The following is a 26,355-nucleotide window of genomic DNA, read 5'->3' as shown; positions in this document are numbered from 1 at the left end:
GAGCAACAGGTTGGATTTATTGACAATTTTAATATTTTTTGGAACATAAAAAGCCGCTTCATGTCAGACGGGATTCACCCAAACAACCTTGGCTCCAGATATCTTGGCTGCAACATACATCACACCATCGAGTCATCTTATCAGAACATATATGCACTGATAAGCAGGAAGGTCAGCACACAGGGAGCAGACAGACAGACAGTTACTGCTCCAAAAACAACAACCGCCTCCCATGATAATGACGTCACGGTCTGTGACTCTGTCCTCCACATTACAAGAAACCTGCAGAGATTGTCTCTGTCCCAGAAAGAATGTCAAGAAAAGAAGAGATAGGACGGTCACCATGCCGCTTTCCCCCTTATGCCGGCAATGTCACTCTGCCGGCGGCATGGCGAAAATAAAAACAACTGCAGAAAATCAAGGACAGTCAACCCATCAAATCTGATACGTATCTCATGTCAAACACAGTCTGTCTCTAAACTTATGCCAGATAACGTTTCACAACTAGCACTTCTAAATATCAGGTCTCTGGCTGGCAAATCCTTCTTAATCAATGATTTTATTAACAAGCACAAACTTGATTTTATGTTTTTAACTGAAACTTGGCTAGGTCAGGAAAATAGTGCAGCAGTTTTAATTGAGACAGCCCCTCCAAATTTTAGTTTCTTTAGTGAAGCAAGAATACATAAGAGAGGAGACGGAGTTGCCACTCTGTTCAAGGACAGCTTCCAGTGTAAGCAAATATTTTATGGTCAATTTGACTCCTTTGAATATGTTGCCACTCATCTACAGACCCCCCAAATATGATGCAAGGTTTTTTGATGAGTTTGCCAAATTGCTGTCTATTGTGTGCATGGAATTTGACTGTGTTGTTTTAGTGGGAGATTTTAACATTCATGTTGATAATCTTACAGATGGGTGTGCTAAGGAACTGTTAAATATTCTGGATAATTTTGGGCTTTCTCAGCATGTCACAGAACCAACACATAACAAGAGGACACATATTAGATCTAATTATTTCCAAAGGTCTTAATATCTCTGAGGTTGTGGTGAACGATGTCGCTTTATCTGACCATTACTGTGTTTCATTCAAAATGACCACCCTTGCTAATCCTATGAAAAGTGAAGCAGAGGTGATCAGAAAGCGTTATATAAATGATAACACCTGTGCATTATTTACCCTGGGTTTTACACCATCACAAACCCTGCCCTCAGCTCTAGTTGATGACCTTGTAAGCAGTTTTAGTTCCAATGTTATGACTGTTATTGATTCTATCGCCCCAATTAAGACCAAAGTTATGTCAGGCAGGAAAAAGGCACCCTGGAGAAACGCCACACTGGTTAAAGAATACAAAAGAGTATGTAGACAAGCTGAACGCAGGTGGCGAAAAAACAAATTCCAGGTATATTACGACATTTATAAAGAGAGTCTTCACAACTATAACCAGGAACTGAAGAATGCAAGGCAATCATATTTTTCAGAGATTATCAATAGAAACAGTAATATTGCCCGCACACTTTTTTCTGTAGTGGACAGACTGACCAACCCCACAGCATCACTCCCTCCTGAACTACTGTCTAACAAGTCGTGTAATGACTTTGCAGCCTTCTTCACAAACAAAATATTACAGATAAGACAGGCAGTGTGCAGCTCCAGCTCAGGAATGATAACACTTGTGCCTTCCTGTCCTCCGGTTAATCTAGGACATTTTAGCCTCCTAGATTACACAACTCTAACAGAAACGGTTTCAAAATTAAAGCCCACAACATGCTGCCTTGATATTCTGCCTTCACACTTTTTAAAAACCATTTTTAACTGCATAGCTCCAGATGTACTGCAGATAATAAATACTTCTCTTAAAGCAGGCCAGTTTCCCCAGGCCTTGAAAACTGCAGTAATAAAACCTCTCCTAAAAAAATGAAATCTGGACACCACAACAATTAGTAACTATAGGCCAATATCAAATCTGCCATTTTTGGGGAAAATCATTGAAAGGGTTGTCTTTCAGCAAATCCATACTTTTATGATGCAAAACAATCTTTTTAACACATTTCAGTCTGGATTTCGGCCACATCACAGCACTGAGACTGTACTTATCAAAGTCTTAAATGATATTCATCAGAATAATGATGCGTGCAAATCCTCTGTCCTGGTATTACTAGATCTCAGTGCTGTATTTGATACAGTTGATCATAATATACTACTTAGCAGATTGGAAAAGTGGGTGGGACTCACCGGCACTGTGCTACAATGGTTCAAATCTTACTTACAAGATAGGGACTTTTTTATGTCAATTGGTAACTATGAATCTGAGCGAACTACGATCACATGTGGGGTTCCTCAAGGGTCCATTCTCGGACCACTTTTATTCAACATCTATATGCTACCCCTAGCCCAGATTATGGAACATCACAACATCTCCTATCATACGTATGCCGACGACACACAACTCTATATCTCAGTGTCATCACACGACTACAGTCCCTTACTCTCATTGAGTAACTGTATTCATCAAATCAATGACTGGATGTGCCAGAATTTTCTCCAGCTAAATCCAGAAAAGACAGAGGTATTAATTTTTGGCCCTAGAAATGAAAGGGCAAAGATCAGCGCCCACCTTGGCTCTATGTCATTGACAGCTACAAATCAAGCCAGAAATCTTGGTGTTATTATTGACTCAGACCTGAACTTCAACAGCCATTTAAAGTTTATTACTAAATCTGCCTATTACCACCTGAAAAATATAGCTAGAATTAAGGGGTTTCTGTCTAAACAAGACATGGAAAAACTTATTCATGCATTCATTTTTAGTAGGTTGGATTATTGCAATGGCTTATTTACAGGCCTTAACAAAAAATCAATCAGACAGCTGCAGCTGATTCAGAACGCTGCCGCCAGAGTCCTTACAAACACCAGGAAACTGGACCATATTACACCGGTCATTAAATCGCTACACTGGCTTCCTGTGAGTCAAAGAATAGATTTTAAAATCTTACTGCTGGTCTACAAAGCCCTAAATGGTCTCGGACCAAAATACATGCTTGATCTACTGGTTCCCTACGAAGCATCCAGACCCCTTAGGTCATCTGGAACAGGTTTGTTGTGTGTTCCAAGAACAAGAACCAAGCAAGGTGAGGCAGCATTCAGTTATTATGCTCCTCACCTGTGGAACAAACTTCCTGTAGATCTGAGGTCTGCTCAAACTGTCAGCTCCTTTAAATCAGGGCTAAAAACACTATTGTTTTACTGAAGCGTACTCTTAGATAAATACTTACCTGCTGTATTCTACTGCCCGTACTTTTTAACTACACACTGCTGATTTATGCCTTTTATTATTCTACTTCTTTTCTTATCCTGACTGTTCAATGTATTGAGCCTGTTTTTATTTTATGTTACTGTATTTTATTATTATCACTATCATTCTCAATTTCTATTTCCCTTTTTAATCGACTATTTTTATTGTTTTAAATTGTGTCTTGTTGCTTTTAATGTCTCTGTAAAGCACTTTGAATTACCTTGTGTTGAATTGTGCTATACAAATAAACTTGCCTTGCCTTGCCTTACATTTTCACTAACCTAATTTTTACTTTTATTCAAGTACATTTTCACACGGGGACTTTTACTCGAGTAAAATTGTTTTAAAGTATCTACTTTTACTTAAAGGGATAGTTCAGTTTTTTAAGTTGGCTTGTATGGGGTATTTAGCCTATACATAGACAGTATATCAAATACAGTAAGATGGCAGTCAGCATGCCCCCAGTTTGGAGAAACAGACTGGAGTCCAACAAGGAAGCTAAGCTATGTACTGCTGTGGAGGGGTTAGCAACAAAACGTATTTTAGCCACCTAAAAAAGTCCCACCTAAAAGCATCAACATTAGTTTAAGTGTATGCTATATCTTCAGTATTTTCACATCTTTATCTTAATATCAGACAGTGATTTATTCTTCACTTCAAAGCCAGACTATCAAGAAAAACAGTGATTAACATTACTGAACACAGGAGCTGCTGGTCTACTGCTGCCTCAATCAGTTATTTTGTTTGTGCAATTGTGACTTTGATGTTTAAAAGGATTACTTCAGTTAGTGAACACAAGTCACACATTATACAAACTAACTAACTGATCAAAGCAGAGAAACCAGCAGCTCTCATGTTCAACAAGGTAAAATTACTTTTTTTCCCAATGGAGTTTGGCAGCTCTGACGAGAACATAGATGGAGAACTGAAGCTGTTAACAGCCTCCCCGTCAAAACAGGCTGTCTGATGGACAGGTAAAGCTGTAAAAAATACTCTCTATATAGAGTAAGTTTAAACTGATGTTGATTTTTTTTAGGTGGTTAAAAAACATTTTGTTACTGAATCCCTCCACTGCAATACATTGCTTAGCTTCTGTATCCACTATCCACTGTATGTAATATACTGTCTATGGATACGTACCCTGTACAACCCCACATCAAAAAACCTGAACTATCTTCTAACCACTTATCCTCTTGAGGGTCGCAGGGGGGCTGGAGCCTATCCCAGCTGATATTGGGCGAGAGGCCAGGTACATCCTGGAAAGGTTGCCAGACTATCGCAGGGCTGACATATAGAGACAGACAACCATTCACGCTCACATTCACACCTACGGACAATTTAGAGTTATCAGTTAACCTAGTCCCCAATCTGCATGTGTTTGGACTGTGGGAGGAAGCCGGAGTGCCCGGAGAGAACCCACGCTGACACAGGGAGAACATGCAAACTCTGCACAGAGGGGCTCCCACGCCCGGGATCGAACCGGGAACCCTCTTGCTGTGAGGCAACAGTGCTAACCACCACACTACTGTGCCGCCCCACCTGAACTATCCCCTTAAGTACAATATTCTAGTACTCTTTTCATCCCTGCCATTTGGCGTGCTTTCATTTTTATCTTGCCTTGTCATTACATCTACAAATAGCGATGACTTTATTTATTGCATAAATAATCTGCCAGTTCTCTTTTCCTTTAACTGACCATTTAGGTTATAAAATGGCAGAAACTAGTAAAAGCCCATCACAGTTTACCATAGCCTGTTTTTCTGTTTTTTTTTGTTTGTTTGTTTGTTCTGAAAGACAATCTATAGCATAAAGATATAACTTTAAAATGATATGATCCTCACCTTGAGAAACTTGGACCACCAAATGTTTGGCCATTGTGCTTAATAAATTGTTTAAATGATTAATCTATTATGAAAATGTTGGGTGATAATCCAACCCTATTTTTAACTTTAACTCAGCTATTTAATGCATCTACATTGTAACTGTAACCGAACAGGGAGTGTGTTTCTAAGTATTTGTACCATTCTGCAAAAACCCTTTAAATATCTGGAACCTTGTACTTCGTCAATTAATGACTTGCACTGCAGATAGAATCTTGTGTTACAGATAAAAGTCCCATCAGCCGTGGGTAATGTTCTTGGCAAAGCCAAGATGGATGACAGGCAGCTACCGTTTCCTGTAAGTCGTGGTTTTGTGGCTCTCCCTCCATATCGTCCTCATTGACTCTGTCTCCAGGAAGCTGGAGTTCGTTCTCCAGGTTGAAGGGAAACCAGCCAGCCTGATGCCTGCAGACACAAACAACCAACTGACGTCACAAACTTTGCACATCCTGCCAATAACAAATAATATCATTATCCATCAAAATAAAATATACTTATGAGTAATATGAGAGTTGTTTAAGGCTCTATCTGCCAATGTGCAGGGGATAACAAATTCAATTTCTTGTTTAAGACTGTTCTGATGTAGTTGCAGTGAGACAAAAACCTCTGCCAAATCAATTTACAGCAGCATAACAGCACTCACAGGTAAAGCACCAGCATGGCCATTATCACCATGACAAACCGGCTGAAGGAGGAGTAGAAGTAGACTATACTAAGCAAGATCGCAGCACGTGAAAATGTGTACACCCAGTCCAGCCAATCCCGGTTCAGCTCTTCCTCGTTCAAGATCTCCCCTCCCTGGGCGTTCATCTGGACTTCCGGATTGCCGTGGCGATCTGCCTGAGGCCTCTGTCTCAGCGGGTCAGCCTGGTTAGAGTGAGTTGAGGGCTGGTCTGGCCTGAGGTGTTGAGAGGAGGCAGCCAGTAACTGACTGGAAAGGCACAGAGAGGAGAAGAGAATAGTACTCTTTTAATTTGCCAGGATTGAGGCTCAGTAAACCTTCTGAAACAGGATGGGACTTACTAATGCATGTAATACTGCTGGGCGTACAACTGCTGCCACCACATTAGTGTCATGGGGTTGTAATAAGTGGGCATGGTTGTGGGAGGAGTTGACTGTGGGGAGTAATGATTCCAGCTGGAAATAGAAACACTGCATTAGAAAAACAGTGACATTTAACCTGCCCACACATGCACACACACACATACATAGTAACTTGACATGAACCACAACTTGACATGAACCACAACTGTCAAAGAGGCTAAATTTGCACTCAGGGTTCCTACACATTTGGAATTTCAAAATTCCGTACTTTTCCATACCCTAATTTCTAGACTTCTCTGCGTTTTTTTTTTTTTTTCAGAGAATATGCGACATCTGAGTAAATATATCAGTGTATCATATTTCACATCATATTTAATTATTCTTAATAGGCAATTGTAGCCAAGTACCATAATGACATGCAAATAAAAACTCTAAGTTCAATGTCTGGGCTGAGGCAAAAAGGTTGTGACTCTGGGTGCAAGCGATGCAGTAACGAGACGTCAGTGATTTTTCCTTTCATGTGGCTCAGAATCACCTTCTCCCCCATGTTGGCGATGTCAAACGATTTCACACAAAGCTTGCATCTAGCTCTGTGTGTGAATTGGGAATCCTTGACCAACCACTATTTATATACGGTATTGTCAAGCCATCCATCCAAAAACTTGCATCTACCCATTGTGAACCACGTGAAACTCGCCTTCTTGTCGAAGGTGCAATGTTGGAGTGAAACTTGATACCTGGGGGGGCTGGAGGAGGGTCATGGGGCAGTGGACTGGACATACCACTTGTCAATCAGGTAAAAGGGGCGGTATGTTTTCTGAGACGTTTGCTCTCACACAAACTGTGCTTGGCCCGGCATAAAACACGATCCGGATTGATTAAATTATTTTTGGAAATACCTAATTTTCTATTTTAGAAAACAGTATTTTAGAACAGTGGTAATAGTCTGGAAACATAAATATTTTTCCATACTTTACTTTTCATTTTCCATACTTTTTAATGCCTGGAAATTGATCAAATTTATTTCCATACTTTCCCATACTTTACATACTTGCGTAGGAAAAGAAGGAGATAATGTAGCAGCACTTCAGTAACTACCGGAAAAACAAACAAGCAAACACCATGGCGACTGAGAAGCCCAAGACACACTTCTGGACGGACGTGGAAACTACAATCATGCTCCAACAGCTAGCATCATTAGATTCCTATTCGGGTCAACCGGAACTGGTTCAATACGCACTATATTAAAAAGGACACAGCACCACCTATCAAGGCGGAGTCAGACGTACTTGGTCAGAAATTTTCTGACCAAGAAAGTTTCAATTTTCTCTTCTGCATGTATTCTCAGACAAGACGAGAAGTCCAAGCTTAGCTCGACTACTGCGTGCATGTAAATGTACTAACTATAGAGATGCCGAGAGAACCAGAAACACTGATCAATCAGAGCAGGCTTTTTTCAGGAGGAGGGCTGAAAGTGAACACTAAAACAGAGCATCTTAGACAGAGGGTGAGTACAGGTGTTTCAGCACAGACCGTATGAGGAAAATACTGTAAGTGCGTTTTGACCATTAAAGCATGTAAACATGTTCTTGTAGAAACCTTAAATACAAGTATGGACCTGAAAATAGGTTATATTTAATACAAAACAGCTCACTTCATCTATGCGTTTACGTTTTTTGGCTTCTCATTCACATATAGGTGTCTTTTACGTTAATGTTCCTTGTGGCTTAATTCAGGCATTACAGGACTTTTCTTGGAGAGAGCAGCAATGCTCATGTGATATTTGGCACCTAAATTATCCATAGGTGTGGCTTTATCCACAAAAATCTTTAGCTGCTGTGGTGGGTCACCTTCCTTAATACCCTTTAAGTCTACACTACAGCAGATAACAAACTTTCACCGGCTCAAAAGCTTACCTGTGCATAAATTGCGGATACATCTGGTGGTAAGGCAAAGGTCCAGTTCGCTGTCCTAGTCCATCACTGCTCTCTCCTGTGGATGACTGGCTGTGTTGACCAGTGGATGGAGCAGCAGAGTTCTGAAGGGGCTGTAACCAGAATAAAAAAAGGTTCCAGGCTTATGATGTCTTTAACAACTGGCAAACGGACTACCGATGAAAATTAGCCTCTCGGCTATTTCGGGTGCATTCACATTTTTGTTAAAATGTTGATTAATGTACGTTGTCCCTTTTCAAATAAACAAATAAACTAAACTAAACTAAACTATGATTCATCTTGAAAGAAAGGCAAGTGGCCTTTTTTAAATCCTCAGAGGTGAAGATTACAGCACTGAGCTGGATGATGAAAGGAAATGTACTGCTGATGAAATGAATGGAAAGGTGTGACGAGTGCATGGCTGACCCACCGTGGGACCGGCTGAATTCTCCTGAGGCTTGTTACTGCGGCTGCGGGGGGGCTTCGGGGAGCTGGGAGGGGTTCGTGAGGCGCACACCAGATGGAGCATATGGTATTCATCCTGCTGTAGAAGCAAATACAGCTCATTAAACAGTCCAAGTCCAAGTACTGCATGTACAAAGAAAATAAAGATAAACTTCTGAACTTCATGGTTGTACAGTTCATCATTTAAGAAATTTAAAACACTTGAAAAAAATTCTAAATCTACTTTTTGGACATTTGCTTTAACAACTGAAGTTAAAAGAAAGTGTTATATTTATGATATATTCATATCTGTATAATACTGGTAAGTGATATACCAGTATATAGACATTTTTGCATCAGTCAATCTAACTGTTGATTACAAAGCTATAGATCCCTAATATGCATCTGAACTAAACTATAGCTAAAACCATAGCTCCTGCACGCTGCTGTACCAGCCTCCATTCTTCCGTGACAGCTTTCCACCAGGTTTTGGAAACTGGCTGCAGGAGTTTGCTCCCATTCAGCCACAAGAGCATTAGTGAGGTCAGCCAGCAGTGATGTTGGGCGATAAGGCCTGGCTCACAGTCCATGTTGCAATTTCAGAGGTGTTTGAGGGGTGTGAGGTCAGAGCTCTCAGTGGTACAGTCAAGCTAGTCCTGACCAAACTGGGAAAACTATTTTCCAATCTCCATAGACCTCACTTTGTGCATAGGGGCACTGAGTTTTACCTCAGTTGGTGTGTTCTCCCGTGGTCTAGATCGTTTAGTGTAAGGTGGTCATAAAACTCAGTCCAAGTCAGTCTTTTTTCTCATCTTGACATTCCGACAAAATCAAACATGTTTAATACGATTATAAGTTTTAGTCTTGGCTCATGCAAATACTGAAGTTCAAAGCTATTGACAACAACTAATAGCTGCGCTCCCTCTAGCACCAAACAAAAAGCAGCAGACTGGGTAGACGGTAAACATGGAGGGGACAGCAGGGAAGCACAAGAATGTAAACAAGTCTCGGTTCTCTTGTATTGTGGAAAATGAGGAGAAATTGGCAGAGTTGTGGTGTTAACAAAAGTCTGTATTTAATTCTGTGTGTATCTGATCCACCAACCAGCACATATTTCAGTGGGAAACAGTTTGCCTCTCATCCCTACGGTCTCCTACCACTAAAACAGCGCAGCTAACAAACGGAGGCTGGTAGTGAGTTGAGGCGACATAATCCAAAATGTACAGTTTGCATACAGATACAGTTTATGTCTCTAGATTATACTGATGCAATGACAAAAATACTGTGGACATACGACGCCTTTTATCTTGCGTTTCTAGAGTTATGTGTTTTTGCGGACAAGTAAAGAATTGTTAATACATCATATTTTATAAAGGGAGTTTGGCAAAACATTGCGACTTAGCTCAAACCACGAGAGAGTTTGACAGAGGTGTCCACATACCTACATAATGCATGCAGTTGGTTTAAACAGAGAATTAGGCAGCCTGTGTGCTTCTTAATATTAGCTTTAGAATGATTAAACTAGAGAAATTACCTTTCTGAGCACATCTTTTAAGGTAAAGTGATCCAAAAGCAGCTTCCCAGAATACACCAGCCTCTGGTCTTTGGAGCTCTAAAAAAACAAAATTAAAAGGATAATTGGGTTACAGGAGAATGCATTGTAGCAAACAAGTGCAGAATACAGTTCTTTGCCCCTCTCAAACATTTCTTATTAATACTGACAACAAATGTCAACTACAACAATAAGCAGGAAAACAGGTCCATATCACCACATCAAAAGGCAGAGCATTTGTGTGAGGCAGTAATGAGGATGAGATTATAGTAACCTCAATAGGAATAAGTGAGCTTTATGGGTGGATTAACCCAGCAGTGCAACAAGGTCAGAGTGTGTCCTCTTAAAGCCTACATTCACTGTACGACCATTCAAGAATTTTAATTGCCTTTTTTTAAAATCCTGGCCAAGTTGGAATGGAGAACCTTTTACTTTTGGTTCTAGATGCCTGATTCTTAAACATGCCACTGTTATTGTCTCCTAAACTACAGTAACAAGTGTGCGGCCCTTACAGAGATTACCTCAGAGAGCAGTCTGACCCTTTGTGTTTACAAAGATTGCATCATGAAATGGAGCAAAGTCAGATTAGCAGCAGCACAATAAAGCAGGAATCTTAACACCTTCCTTTTATTGTGACGTCAAATCTACAGACTCCAAGGCTCTTTCAGCTAATATGACTCTGAAAACCTGACTTCTTTTACTTCAGAGGATAGATTAATGGTCTGTGTCACTTTTATTATAATCAAAAAGTATCGCAAAGGAAGTGTAGAAGAATTCAAACAGCAAGAAGAGTTCAATCAGAAAATGTTGGCTACAATACCAGCCAAGTCCCTTTCCTCTACACTCGCTCTGAATGGAGCTGTAAGTCTGACACTGAACAAGAGGCAACAATGTTAGATCTTATCTTACACAGCTCACTTCTTGGGTTTAAATTCTACAAAAATCATACATACCATCCCGCAGAGGGCTGACGATGCATACCAAGTAACTTAGTCAACAGTTTGTGTCAGGCTGGGAACATTTCTTACATGTTAATGTCACCAGTTTCTCACTCAACATGCTTTTTGCCACAGTATGCTGTTAAACTACCCACTACAGGCCAAAAAACCCCACAACACACCAGATGTAACTTCTTCTTGTGATTCTACAAAGGTGATCAGCTGACTTAAGTGACAGAGGAAAGTAGGATGGAGCACAGAGGCACAGAAATAGGCCCTGGCATTAATTCATGTTCTCATCTCAGCAGCTTTAGATAGACTGGGGCACAAATACTCACTGGTTTGCTTGGGTATACATCTGACAGGTGTGCTTTGAGTTTCTCTACAGTCCAGTTCTGGCAACAGTTGATGGTCTGGTCATTGTACTTCTGGTTGGGTGCCCTGATGACAAGGGTGACAGGACTGTCCACAACACCTTGATCCATAACTTGAAACCATTTGTCTCCAGTGGATAACAGAGGGTGAAGACTACAGTTCCTCTAGTTTTCTAATGTGTTTCTGACGCCATCGGAACGAAGCTTTAATGTTATTGTAAAGTCTGGTGTTTATCTACAGCTGCAAGGTGTTTACTTTAGATGGTTTACAGCTGGTGCCTAAGGAGAGAAAGAAAACAGGAGGTTAGCGTGATCCCAATATCATTAGTTAGATATATTCCGTTACATATGAGTAATCTGTGCCACTGCCAGACAAACAAATTAAGCATTGCATCGTTACTGTAATATTAAAGAATTATCCATTGGTGGTGTGAATGCGGTGTGTCCTCTTAGATATGTCTAACCAGACAAACGTCTAACGTTAATTACAACTACACTCTTATAACAAGCTCGTACCGATAGATATACACCTTGCTGCATCTATGACATAAAATAAAATTTTCCATCAGCACCGGTTAGGAGTATTTAACAACCGGCTAAGCTAACGTTAGCCTCAGTAGGTTTCTGCTACTAATGTCAGTCATTTGGAGCTGAAAAAGTTGTTAGCTAGCATACTCAGCTCGACAGATTAAATCGCTCTGGTTTTATAAAGATGTTCGTCTCAAACAGAGACGTAACATATCTTGTTTGCCTACCTTGTTTACCTCCGGTGACCGAAAGACACAGCCTACTTTAACTCCAAGCCCCTGACTAAACCTGGGTGTTGGTCTTCTTCGTTGGATTTCAGAATGTAGTCGACACTCACTGTTTATGGCGCATTACCGCCACCCACTGGTAGAAGTGTGCGTTACAGCAGGGACATGATGACAAAAGCAAGTGTTTGGGTAATGACCATAAAGATATTTTTTTATGCAGACTATGGCCAGGATTAAATATAATAAATAAGCAATTACATGAATTGGAATATCCCAATATTTAGATTTTTGACTGACTAATTAGTATAAAATGTTTTTCAGTAGAATGCTTCAACAGAACCACAACGTACATCCTCCAAATTAGCAATGAAAAAAGAATTAACACCTCTCTGAAACAAAACCATTATTGCCTTCATGAATGCAAGATTTATTGGATGGCTGTTGTGTTAGACTATATTCCTATTAGCTTCTGTTTTTGTACCTAATAAATTGGAAGCGGAGTGTATTTTTACAGGCAGTTTTTCTGAATCTACTCATACAATTACAGCCTTAAATGGAGAAGAAGATTGGAAACAATAAAACACAAACATATGAATTAAGAACATAAAGACTGAATCACTGACTGCCTGGCTGAGTGATTGATTAGGGCTTGGATGTGTCATGATGGACCACGGTTTATTGCAGTTGAAGTGATTCAATTTGACTGCCATTTGGTATTGGCACAGAATATTACACCTACCATACTCTAGCTCCCTGTTTGATTTTAGAAAACACAAAACTTTTGGTGTCCTTAGAAAGGTTTCTCTGTATTTACCAGCTGCTAAAAATCTTGAAGCGGCTGGTATAGTTTTCACCGTGTGAGTCTGTTTGTGTGTGTCATCATGGTTGTGAAAGTGAAACTGCCACAGAAGAGGTTTTGAGTACTTTGGCTTGTGTTTGTCTGTCTGTCTGCGGACAGATTTTTTCAACAGGATAGCATGACAACCATGCAGGATGCAGTCACGAAACTGTGTGTAGTTAAGATCAAAATGAAGGTCGAGTTCAAAGATGGCCATGGTCAGAGCAAGGGGGCCAGAAGTAGGGGGCAGGAAGTACGGAAAAGGCCATTGCCCCTGGTCCACATTTATGTGATCCTGTCTCAGGATTGTCTCTAGTTTTGTTTTTGTTTTTTTGCAGATTTCCAAATGATAACCAGTACTCATCACTGTAAGGATCTAGGCCAGCACTGCAGCAGTGAAACAAACTCTTTGTTCATTCAGTACAATAAATCAAATACGAGTCCCACAGTTGGAAAGCGGTGTGCATAATATTTTGGTATATCAACAGGCAAGCGACGTGAATTACAGCAAAGAAATCCACATTAAAAACAAAGATGATTCAGGTCATTGGTGGTATGTAGTAAACACAGGTGTGACCTATCAGATCCATTGTTATTTCTTATTAGCCATAGCATTAGCATAGAGTGTGTACAACTGAACTAAATGTATAATTGTACATGTTTCCTCACAGTTAATTGTACAGATGTGTTTTATAAATATATGTACAAAAATATTGTGGATTAATTTAATGCATTGCATTAGTCCTACACAAATAAAGCTAGAAAGGGCTAATTAAAGGGATAATAAGGGTTTTTTAAGAGGGGCTTTATGAGGTACTTATCCATAGTTTATTACACATAGTAGATGGCAGTAGGAACACTCCCAGTTTGGAGAGGCAGACAGGAGTACCACCACATCAGCACTGCACTGTTTTGGATGGAGGGTGGCAGCTTATTTTAGCCTCTTGAAAAATGAAAAAAGGTCTACCCCAACAAAATCCAAATCATTCTAAGTGGGTGCTGTAATAAGAATATTTGGCATTACATTTTCTCAACCTTACAACTTCCATTTTCCTATGCATGTCACACACTGTATTATACTGCAGGTCAGCTGTCTGAGTCAGACTCTCAGCGGACAACAAACACAATAAAATAACACATTTCTGAAAAGGTGGCCTGTGCTTCATAATCTGCTGTTTCTTAGTAAGTCATTCATTTTAGGTATTTAGTGTTACTTTACCTGATCTTTGGGTACAGCAGCGCTCTTCAGCAAGCATCTCTCTCGCTTGTTTGGTTGTGGTTTTACACAGTCTTCTCGAGAGAAATGTTCACTGCAAACACTGAGCTGTCTCAGTCTTGCAGGTGGAGTGCAAAATATAAGTGCAACTAACGTTAGCCAAAGCTGTTTTTTTTCTTTGTTTAAGCAGCAGTCTTTAGAAAAGTGAAGTTTACTTTCAGTGTGTTTGTGCAACAGCACTTTCTGACCCAAACAGCTGATCTGCGGCGTAATACAGTTGTGCTTATGTGTAGGAATATCAAAGATATAAGTTATACGGTTGAGAAAATATAGTGCAGAGGGAAAGAGCTGTCTGACTGCAAGGTAAAGCAGTGAAAATATTATCAATAGATGGATGTTGATTTTTTTAAGGTAGGCCTTTTTCTAAGTGGATAAAATATGTTTTGCTGCTAACCCCTATTTACAGCAGTGCATTGCTAAGCTGCTGTGATGCTACACCTAGGAGTGTGCCCACTGACATCTACTGTATGTAAGGCACTGACTATGGATAAGTACCTTATACAGATCCACTTAAAAAAATTTAAGTGTAGCAATCTCTTTAAAGCAAGTGAATTAAAATGATCAAGGAGAACAGGAAGTTCTGCATATAATAAAGACATAATTTAGGTTGGCCTAGTAAGACCTTCAGTGAATAACTGAGAATAAATGTGTTCAATGTGCTCTGAGAGTGGGTTAACCTACTTTCATTTGATACATAAAAACTCAGAGACCTTGCAGGCCCTCGTACAGAACAAAACTTCCAGGCTACTATTTCCTGAGTAGACAAGAGCATGGCATTATTCATCCATCATGTTTTAGTGTGTGTATGTGTGTGTGTGTGTGTGTGTGTGTGTGTGTGTGTGTGTGTGTGTGTGTGTGTTACATAACAGCCTATTTGTAGGTGACAAGAGATCATAATTACCTCTGCCAAGGAGGTTATGTTTTCACCAGCGTTAGTCTGTTTGTCTGTCTGTTTTGTCTGCAAAATAACTCAAAAAGTTCGGATTTTGATAAAATTTTCAGGAAAGGTTGATAATGTGACAAGGAACAGATGATAAAATTTTGGTGGCGATCGGTTTAAGCGAAGTGGATAAAATAATAAAATGGCGGGAAATCCGAGCTGCTTGGCGGAGGTCTGCGCTCTCCGAGTGCTTTTCTAGTTATGTCTAAAACAATCCCAACTTATACCAAACCAGTAGTAAACCCACAATATTAATTTTCCTGGATGGATTGAGGCACCATGTCATGTAATTTAACCTCTTTGATCAATCGACCAGCTCATGACCCAGGTTTCCTCCAGGTGCTTCAGTGTCCTCACACAGTCCAAACACATACAGATGAGGTGAATTGGAAAATTCATGGCCACCCTTCCTTCTGTGTCTGGCCCAGTGTGCGCTGTGATTGGTTCCACCTTCACACATCCTTGTGATGAAGTACAGTTACACAAATGTCTTTCAGCATTCCTGAAAGAGCCGGCTATTTAAAATCTGTCTTGCAATCAAACACAATGAATCATATCCTATGGATGGTTGCTTTCTCATTCTTCATGAGTTATACAACCATATAAGGACTTCCTGCAATATAAACACCTCTCATCGGAGGGTGAAGCACTTTCCTTGTGACGTCCGTCATGTTGGTCACTATGTGAACACCTCAAACAGCTCACTCTTTCTCAGAAAACACAACATGTTGACAAAGTGATGTACAGTATAGCAGAGGTACACATGCATCAGAGATGTCCACCATCTATTACCTTGCTTCACAAAGGCCTGTTTTTCAAACCCTGCCTTTAGCGGCTGGTGATATTGTAATATGGGACACAACCTGCTGCCACTTCAAATTAGGTCAGCAGTAACCCAAATTGTGATGTAATTTTCCATTGACATAGAAAATGATGTTTGGTGTTTTCTATTCAGTTAACATGCATCATCTGATACGCTGGTGTAATGGAGATGTTATTTTTTCCCTCACTGGTTGTGTCTCTGTTGCTGCTGTTGGTGTGTTTATTTTCAGTCTGTTCAATGGGCTCCTGCTGCAGCCACACCGCCCTTATTGGTTTTTAATAAAACATGAATTGAGCTCAGTTCGGTTTCATGCTAAGTACATGTGTAAAGACGTGTTTGTTTGCATTAGGAGGGGATGTGAAAGAACATTGCAGATCAATGATTCTCAGTGATTGTTCCTGATTTTATTTAATTCACTTTCAGATAGTGACCCCCCTGGTCATGGTTGTACCTTATATAAATTGACCTTTTGTATTTATTTACTCTGAACAAAGTAATAATTTATAACTGATGCACTTTATGTTAATCCCTCCATTTAGGATTCAAAAGAAGTGTAGATAAAGAAGTGAATTATTAGCTATATTCAGATACACTACAGTGCAGGTGGAAGCTCTCACAAGTATATTTTTAAGAGCTTTTAGTGTCAACAACTTTTCCTGTGAGGCATTCGTAACTGGTGTCAATGGATGATTGACAATACAATAAAACACAGTTTAGTAAGGAACGCTTTCGTCAAAGAAGTCTATTTCCATTTGCAGTATTATATTTGGCCGTATGGCTCTGTTCTGGAACCTCTCTGCCCTTCCTTGGGCCTACATTGAAAGCCTTAAGGCAGACAGAGCATACCTCTCTGCCCCTCCATGCGCATACAAGGAAAGCCTGAGGCAGAGAGAGCAAACCTCCCTGCCCTTTCATGCATCTACATGAAAAATCTAAGGCAGGGAGAGCAGCATCAAAGACCCCCTGGTACAGAATAGAGCCAGCATCAGTGACAAACAGAAATGACATTGATAAGTCAGACACAGCATGAAAAGGAGGAGCTGCAGTAGAGGTGGGTTTGCGAAGCGGCTTGCAGAGGAAGCAGCAACAGTGGGCGGGCCAGAGCAGTTTAAATAGGGCGCCCTGAAAGCACAGCAGAAAGGTCAGATCGGTCCGACCACTGTGTTTAATTATATATCTTTAAACACTGCAGTTACAGCTGAAAATGACAATGGAAATGTTTGCGTAAGCTTTCATATATCTACGCAATCCAGATGTTTATCCAGCAGTGATGGAGTTGTTAGTGCAATGTCACTGTGATTTGGTCCAAACACCAAATGGAGGCCATGAGATGCAATTAAAAGCTGCAAAAGAAATCTATTTACCTTGAAGCTCAAATTATATAAACATATAAACAGTTAATATGTGAATGCTTTATAACACAGGCTGTAAGGATTTGTTCTTGGGTTCAATCATACATTTGTAAATAGGATTAGAGTCGCACAGCTGTACTGTGTCATCAGTCTCTACAACAGTCACAGCTGCTTCATACAAGAGTAAGCATCCAGGGTCTGCCTTTTGATTTTGGATGATGAAAATCATCACCGTTAACAAGCCCAGCAGAGTGGAGACTCTCTACTCTCCCATACTGTTAAATGTCAGCCTTCTCTCAGAACCCTCAGAGAGCTTCCTGTGGCCTGTATTCTGCCGTAGAAGGACGCCACTCTTTCTTAAAGAGGACTCCCATCTGCAGAGCGAAATTACTATGTATGAAAAACATGTTAGGGTCAAGTGGAGGATGAAGGATGCCAGTCTTTTCTGGCATTAGGCTTTTTATCATGCACATTACGATAAAGGCAAAGACAGCTGTGGCCCCCCAGTGGTGCTTAGGTGGCACGGCAATGTCTTCAGACAACACAGTGAGCTGTGATTATTTCCTCTTTCTGCAGTACAAGAAATTAATCTCACAAATGAAGATCTCATAAATCACTTTCATAACGTTTGCCCTTTGACACACAGCATCAACAGGCAAGGCAAATAAAAAGCTTTTATTTATCCAACAATGCTGTGAGTTTCCCTTTTCTGTTGAACAGAACAGATTGTTCATAATGAGTGCCCACATTAGTGAATCACTAGTATGAAAAGGTCACTGGCTGGAGGAGGTTTTAATTACGCAGGAGCGGTAGGGGTGTAATGCATTTTGATTGTGAGGTCAGGGTACAGTTTGGTTTTCTTTATTAAATTGCTCTCATATTCCATCCATCCATCCATCCATCCATCCATCCATCCATCCAGGTCATATAAATTAGTGAGTTTTTTCAACTCAGTTTGATTACTGTTTGGGCAATAAATAAAAAAAGGATATATTATAGGTAATTTAGGACTAAAGGAACCTTTTCATAGTTCTTAAAACCTCCCTATTTGTTGTGTCCACACCGCTAGAAATAGGAGGAATCGTAATTCCAAGAATGCTATTTTGAGGGACCTTATTTGAGCTCTGATTTCAGAGTAGGTACACTCTAAGCCCCGGCATGAGAGATTTAAGTGTGTGATGATTGGACCAGACATCACGAGTAAATGTCAGCCATGTAAACAACATAAACGCAAAGAACAGCTCATAATGAAAAAATACAAATGGATGAAAACATGCACAAATGGACCTTTACTGAGGCTTTACAAAACGTTTATGTGACAGTGGAAATACAATGTGATTTTGACGCATCAAAGCCAAAGTGACATTGCTATACCAACCACAGGTAGTTTATGTCACTCAAGCGTTCCCATTGGTGGTGCGAAAGCAAACAGAAAAAAACAGCCCTTGAGGGTACGTAGTTCTCGAGAACTCCCCAATAAGCAGTTCCTCTCAGGAAGCCCCAGAACTGTCCAGTCCAAAAAATGCCTTATTTCCCCACCAGAAGTGTGTTCTTTAGTGTGGAGTGTGGAGTGTGGAGGGGCTTACCAAAGTATTTCTACAACTCTGGCTACCCCCTGCTGAGGGCCTCATAGACAACAAAAAGACACATGAAAAAGTGAGTCAAGCTTCCGCTGGATTAAAACTTGGTCCTCTTCTTGCAACTTGTTTCCAGGCCTTTCCACTCTCTACACTTCAGTTATTCCACTAGACTCTATGATGTCAGTGCAGTCAGCTCATGGCATAAAAGATTAATAAACAAGTAAACAAGTGAGGTTTGCTGACGCAGAAGCTTTGGGTTAAGTTTCATACCTGCAGTCATCTTTTGCCACATGATGTTCTGTATGACAGAGATATATACGGACTGTGTTGAAAATCATCTGCTCAGGGTTGTTCGTCATAATCAAACGAGTTCAGGGTCTGCCTGTTCAGGGCTTCTTGTAGACAGCTCATCTCTGGTGTAGGTATTGAAAGAGCAGTACACAGAGAGCTACCCTCGCTTATTATGATGCACTGCAAGATGTTACAGTGTGTGCAATTTCTAGTACCAGTCATCGAATTTTGTGAATGGATGGCACTCACAAGCCTTATTTAATGAGTATGAGGGACTTATTTTAATGATTTAGATTGATGTTTTACTTGTGGTGACCATGGAGTAAAGTGGATTTACCTATGAGCTTGTATGAAACTAAGCTATTGCTCATGATTTTCAATCAAAAATTAATCCAATAAAGCACTGACAAATCCTTTGTGGATATCGGGGATGTCAGGGAGTTTCAAATGTTTATTGTTTTCTTGACATTTGCCCTTTCAAATATCATGAGTCACAACAAATAAAAGAAAGCAGCTATTTGTTGGTCACCGCTATCAGATTGTGTTTCCATTTCTATTACGCTGAATAGATTCCGAAGCCTCTGCACCCCCTCAGTGTAATTCATGATGCTTGTCTCCAATTAGTGAGTCACTTCGGCTTGGAAAAAGTCACAGGCTGGGGAAGGAGGAGGGTTTAAGTGCATGCCTGAACTCCGGTTTTGACCCTGTTAAAGATCACGTCAAGTTTGTTTTAACCCTTAATTATGCCCTAATGATAAGTAGAGCTCCTTTACTGTTTGGGGCCATTGGCAGATACTGAATGACTCACTATTATATACCACTGTCTTACACATCTATGGTGTTGTAATAGTGTAAACATACATGGATGCAACTAACAGCACACTGACAAAATTGAGCAAAATTGATTAATATGCAACCTTATTTATGCATTGTATCTCTCAGTGATTTAAAGTATAATTTTACAAGCACACACTCACACCTTTCCACAAACCTGTTGCTTACACTGGGTGGCAGTATGCAATCATTTTTACACCAACAACCAAGGGACTAATAAACCTGTGATGAGCAGAATTCCTTTATTTCATGCACACAGAATTTAAACAACTATATTTCTATGTTGCTTATTTATTTATCTATTAAAAAATGCAAATGCATCTGGTGCATGACATGATGCTCTAAGAGAACCATGAAATGTGGCTCTAAGTGAAAGACTACTATAGCTTTTTGCAGGAAAAAAAAAGTCTTCTGCACTTTAAAGGGTTCGATGACAATGTCCTCACTGCCTATGCAAAGTGCAGGATTGCTTGCATATGTACACATGCATGCACAAACATGCATCAGTACATCAAGGCTCTAGAGAATGGGTACATCCACTTTTATATTCAAAGAAAATACATATTGCTCAGTGTTAAATGGATGTTCCTGTGACACTGACTGCATTTACTTTTTCTTTATCGCTTGTAACAGCAGATTTAACCCCTGTGTGCTTCGATCCACTCTGCAGCCTCGTTGCAGTCCTTCACTTTAAACTCTCATCTCATGTTAATAGGCTGTATGAAGATTGCCCTCAGTAATTCATCTTGTGTCAATAGCAAAGTGCATCAAAGTGAAAAACTTTTCTTTTCGAGCTGCATGACTGTCTTACGCACACACGTCTAGCCAGACTAAAAGACAGCAGTCCCCATGGAAACAGGTTTCCTATCTGCAGGAGCTCCATAAACAGATTTCCTGACAGAGAGGTAGAGGGGGGAGGGAGAAAAAAGAAGACAATACTTAAAAGTTGAGATGTACAACATCCATTTCTTTCTTATATGCTGTGAATACAGTATCTGCACATATGATTAGTGTTCTGCATGCAATTTCACCTGGCCATGTATCGCCAAGTTCTTATGACTCACCTGCCAACATGACGCAGCTGAGGTATTTTCTGTTAGTGCTCACACCATTAGCATTAAAAGTAGCTCTGGTATTCACAGCGTTAATATAGCAGCAAACAACTGTTTGCTATATGAAGATATCATGGAGTAATAATGTCCTGACCTCATACAGCGGTTACAGCTGATATCAGGAAAGCGTCATTGTAGAAGCATAGCTCTCACCCTTCAGTTCCCCTGCTTGATGCAGCTGAGGTATTTTCTGTTAGTGTTCACACCATTAGCCTTAAATGAGCTCTGTACAATATTCAGAGCATTAATATGGCAGGAAACAACTATTTCCTGGAGTAATGGCAGCGTGAGCAGAGAATGAAATCACACTCACTCTGTGTTCACGTGTCGAAATCCAAGCTTTTCTGTGGTTTGTTGTAGAAGACGGTCCGGCTTCATGTACATTTTTGCATGTTCTCGTGCACTGTTCGTACATATACCTACGAAAAGTAATGCACCACAACCCATATAACCCATGTAATCATAAGACAGTCATTTATGTATGACCCATGGAATCAGGAAAGCTGCGATCTCGTTACCAATGCACTGACAAGAGTAAAGAATCAAGTAGTTTAAAGACTAAAGTCAGCACAAAGAGAAAGGATGACACAGGACATTCCCTCAGGAAACTGATGTTCTGTGTGAAACCAAGTGAACTTTGAGTTATTTTAAGGTACGTCATCATCATGTTTCTTTTCCTAAACCTAATCTACCTAACTTTACCTGCGTAAACCTGACCTCCGTAACTTATGGGGAGCTAATTTGTTAGATATCATACGAATCATTGTATGTGCATTTTCGTAAGATACGACCGGTTGTATATGTTGGCATGTGAGTCCCGTGTGTGTATCCCTCTGGCTAGCTAATCACCAATGCTGTGCACTGTGCTCACACTGCAGTTACCACTGAAAGCATCATCACGAAAGCATAGCACCCATCCTCTTGTCCCCCCTTCCCAGTTAACACTGTTAGTTCTGTAATCACTGTTGCTGTCTTTAGCGCTGTTTGCACTGTTAGCACCGTTGGCTGCTTGCTGCTGGCCATGTTGAGAGCTGTGCTCAGACATCTTCTGAATGATAAAAGTGCTCTTAATATCATAGCTGATAGAGCTCCTTTAAATTTTCCTTGTGCACCAGCCCTTCAGCATGAACTGAGCCATTGGATGATAAGAATGACTCAGCCTGTCTCTATGTGTAAGTGCTCTACACCTGCAGGAAGCAAAATTTACAAATTGGGCAAGGTCAATTGCATGCTATTTGGGTAAAGAAATCCCTCCCACCAGTGCTAAAAATGGATGTGATCTGGGAAGGCAAATTGCCCATGAGGTCACAGAAATGGTATTTGTCTCCTCTATCATCTTGGGGTGGGTCGTTAGGTTGCATCACAGGCATGGTGACCCTTTGCCATGTCCCCACAAAGGGGATATCATTGATTCATGTGCCACCTGTGGATCTGTGCAACACTTCCTTTTGTTAGTTTTATTTCTGGCAAGCTCCTAATGGTTCCGTACAAACCATGAATAGCATACTCAGCAGACACTGGGTGTGTAATGTTCAGGCAGAAACATCTCGGCAGAGGCATTGTGATCAAAAATTGTTCCCCACGCGGGAAAATTGTTGGTTAGACTGACTATAAATAGTTCCTTGAATCGGCTCCCAAGCATTAACGATAATCACTGGTGGTGTACAACCAGTGTCCCATTTTCAAGACATGTATTTATAGAATACTGATCCAAAACGCAGCCCACTATAGCTGGAAATAGAACTTTTCAATCAATGGTTTTAAAAAATAACTACTTGCATCAGCAGACGTTTTGTTAGAAAAAGATAATGTACAGTAGATGTCTTATTCAAAAGTATCATGTAGAAAGTAAACAAAGATAACTATCTTTTTATATAACCTCATGCTGGCCTCTCTATAACTTCTGGCTGACGTCAGATTGAAAGAAAGTTTTCCGGCTCAAGCTTAGAAAACAAACCAAACCAAACAATTTTAAGTTGTTTTTATCTTTTTGACAGCTCAAACAATTCACCCAATGCTGTAGCACGTTTATAATTAGTTTGCTGCATAACTACTAAGACGACACAGACTCCCCATATTATCCTGCTGCTGGTTTTACTATATTGGCTTCTTCAAATTAGGACTATATATCATATCACTCTGAGTATTTTAGCAGCTCCACAGGTTGCTCTGTTGGTTGGTTGGCCCACAGAAACTTCCCTACCCTTTGGAGGCCGCAGTTTTTGTCCTATAAGGCTGAAATTTCCCACCTGGTTACCAACATCGTCAAATATTGATCTTTGGCTGAATTTAGGTTGTGATGCCAGGTTACCAAAAGTCAGTGTCAGTGTTGTTGTAGAATACTGACACCAGGTGACGTGTCGGTTTTAAGTTGTGTACTTAAGTATCTGCAATCCAATATTTTCCGAACATCTCGTGTCAACGTCATCTTGATGTAGAATTACGACACTTAGTTGTAAAGTTTGAAGAACAAAACCCAACGTCTGCAAAATGTCATAATATTAACATCCACACAACATGACATTCTAATGTCATCAGACATTTAATCTACTGGGAACAATGGGAGTAGCTTATAACAAAAAGACGTAACCTCTAAATGGATTCACATCACATGACCAATTTTTTTTTTTAGATAAAAAAGTGTGACTTAACCAATTTAAGGGCTTACACATTTTAGAAATGAAGAGAAACCACAAACTCAAACTTTGATCACTTTCATGCCTGACACTACAACTAATGTACATTTGCTGGAGAAGTATATTCTTGCAAAACCCACAAACACAGCATTCAGATTGTCATGACACAAACTGAGACTAATCAAAGGCAGGATGGAACTGTGAGCAAAATATCAGCAAGTTGAAACACTGTCTCTGTCAGAATTTATCTGAGTTAGTTTGATTAGTTTGGACACGTTCCACGCTGGCAATCAATAGTTGTTGTGTTGTTTGTTTGATATTTAACTGAGGTGTAGTGGTTGTCTTTGAGCCCTCCTGACACTGTGTGTGTGTGTGTGTGTGTGTGTGCATGTAAATGGTCGCAGTTATTGCGACTTCACACGTGTTTGTAACCGCGGTTTTAAAAAGTGGGACACCGATTGAGTTTTACTGGGTTCACTTCAAGTTTTATTTATTTAGATATTTGCAGAATTTTCAGCGATGTTTACAAGGATACCTTCAAGGATACCGACTGGGAGGAAATTTGACAGCTCAGCCCACTAAGATACAATAGATGTTCTGTTCTCCCTGAGAAGTGCCAACTTTTGTTTCACCACCCACTTTTGAACAAAATCAGCAACAAAACTGACACACTTGAGACACTTAACTTATTCAAGATTATTTTTGAAGGCTAATCATAAAGTAAGTAAACTGAAAATAAATTTTAAAACTTTTTAGCCAATTTGAATATCAGCCTACAGTATACTTTACATGTCAAGAACATCCAATGTGGGCATTTTCAGTAGGTGTGACTATACACGTTTCATGTTTTGCACAGAAATCTTTGGCAAATGAGTGCAGCAAAGTATGTGGGAGGTAGCTTTTCTAGATCACTTGATTTGCATACATATTTTTCTGAGCACAACTTTGCTCCTCGGTTGAGGGGCAATTTTCTGAACTAGTTGCTCTTGCGGTGCAATTTTGCCAAATCAGGGTCTCTGACTGTAATCATAGCTGCTAGCATGGCAGTGTGAAATAGCTTTTCCTCTTCACCCCTCATTAGTCCTCAGCAGGAAGCACACATCAACACCCAAACATTACCACAGTTCCTCAGGCTCCTATAGTGACAGCTTGGAGAGCAAAAAAAAAAGGGACACTGAGCATCAACATAATGTATCATCCTAGAGAATACCAGAACATTTTAATGAAATTCTGGAGCTCTATTTTCATTGCATCAAAGTACATGTTCTAAATATTGAGGGGCTCTGTCCCCTGCATCCCCCCAGATATCTACACCTGTGCAAATATGTTAAGGTATATGTTTTAAAGAAAAGTTTTATTATTGTCCAAGGCTTGTCATGAGCTCTTATGCAGTGCACAGTACAATGACATCCTGTGTGAATTCACATCCCATTCATGTAATCCTCCTCCTACAGTTTGATTCTATGAATAATATTATGCTAATAAACGTGTTTACTGTCATCCCACTGAAAGACAAGAATAAAACTAAAATGAAGCAATAAGTGCGTTGGTAGTGTGAGGCATGACATCTCGTAAACCTCCCCTTTCTTGGTCCTCCTCCTTTCCATAAGCCAAGAAACAAAACATGAATGGAGGTACAGACTTAGACATGTCAGCTCTGTCAATAGACTTGACTACTCATTCAGAAAATAAAAACCTGCAGCGTATACAAACTGCTGAAACCAGACCTTGTCTGTCATTTTATTGTCGATCAACATAGGGATAATGGGTGCAAGGCCTCTAAGAGAGTCAAGCGGAAAGCTGCACTTAAGTGAAAATGCTGTGCAATGCTCAAAGTGTGTTGTATTGAACAAGTTGCCACTCGAGGCCGAGTTTCCATAGCTACGGGTTCATCAGAATGCAGGACACATGGAGTCTAACTCCACTTGAGATGTGAGAGAGGGGACAAGCGGGTTGAATTGATGCACTCTGCCGAGTCACAAATGGTACCATTAAGTTCAATTAGCAGGCGTCCATCCGATAACTTCAGGCTGTTGTCTGGATAGTTAGTCTTAATGGTCTTTTATACCACAGACGACCACTGAATGACTTCTGTCTATCTCAAAGTTAACTACATGCTATATAACTGACTTACCTCAGTGCACATACCTCCAACTGTTTCAGCGATTCAGACTCATCATTAGGAATTATTAGGGATGGGTGGATTGATACTGCAGGATCGATACTTTGGTACTCACAAGGTACTCATTTAGTATCAAATCCTCTGAATCAATATATATATATATGTAACATCAGAACCTAGCGTACAGCCATGCACAATCACACACCAACGTATCCTCATGCAACAAGTTACGTACTTAACATAAAGTTATGTGGGTTAAGTTAACTACTTACTTTTTTCCTCTCATCAGCACATTGGTCACATGATCTGAGCCTATCCAATAATGTGGGTTATA

The 26,355-nt window shown here is 40.2% G+C and overlaps 1 protein-coding gene across 2 annotated transcripts in view; it reads right to left on the bottom strand.

Annotated features, from left to right (window-relative positions):
• Nucleotides 1-12,309, bottom strand: part of LOC126383676 (homocysteine-responsive endoplasmic reticulum-resident ubiquitin-like domain member 2 protein) — a 30,365-nt gene extending 18,056 nt beyond the window's left edge. For both annotated transcript variants that reach the window (XM_050034272.1, XM_050034271.1), the window contains exons 1-8: nt 12,218-12,309; nt 11,427-11,741; nt 10,133-10,210; nt 8,585-8,698; nt 8,137-8,267; nt 6,200-6,313; nt 5,820-6,107; nt 5,467-5,581 (exon numbers count right to left, since the gene is read on the bottom strand). In XM_050034272.1, the coding sequence (XP_049890229.1) occupies nt 5,467-5,581; nt 5,820-6,107; nt 6,200-6,313; nt 8,137-8,267; nt 8,585-8,698; nt 10,133-10,210; nt 11,427-11,573 (987 nt within the window). In that variant the 5' untranslated portion in view covers nt 11,574-11,741; nt 12,218-12,309. The remainder of the gene's footprint in view (nt 1-5,466; nt 5,582-5,819; nt 6,108-6,199; nt 6,314-8,136; nt 8,268-8,584; nt 8,699-10,132; nt 10,211-11,426; nt 11,742-12,217) is intronic.
• Nucleotides 12,310-26,355: the final 14,046 nt, after the last annotated feature.

The sequence above is a fragment of the Epinephelus moara genome, chromosome 22, assembly GCF_006386435.1.
Source record: "Epinephelus moara isolate mb chromosome 22, YSFRI_EMoa_1.0, whole genome shotgun sequence".
NCBI classification, from domain to species: Eukaryota; Metazoa; Chordata; class Actinopteri; order Perciformes; family Serranidae; genus Epinephelus; species Epinephelus moara.
This window is presented reverse-complemented; position numbering and strand designations above follow the sequence as displayed.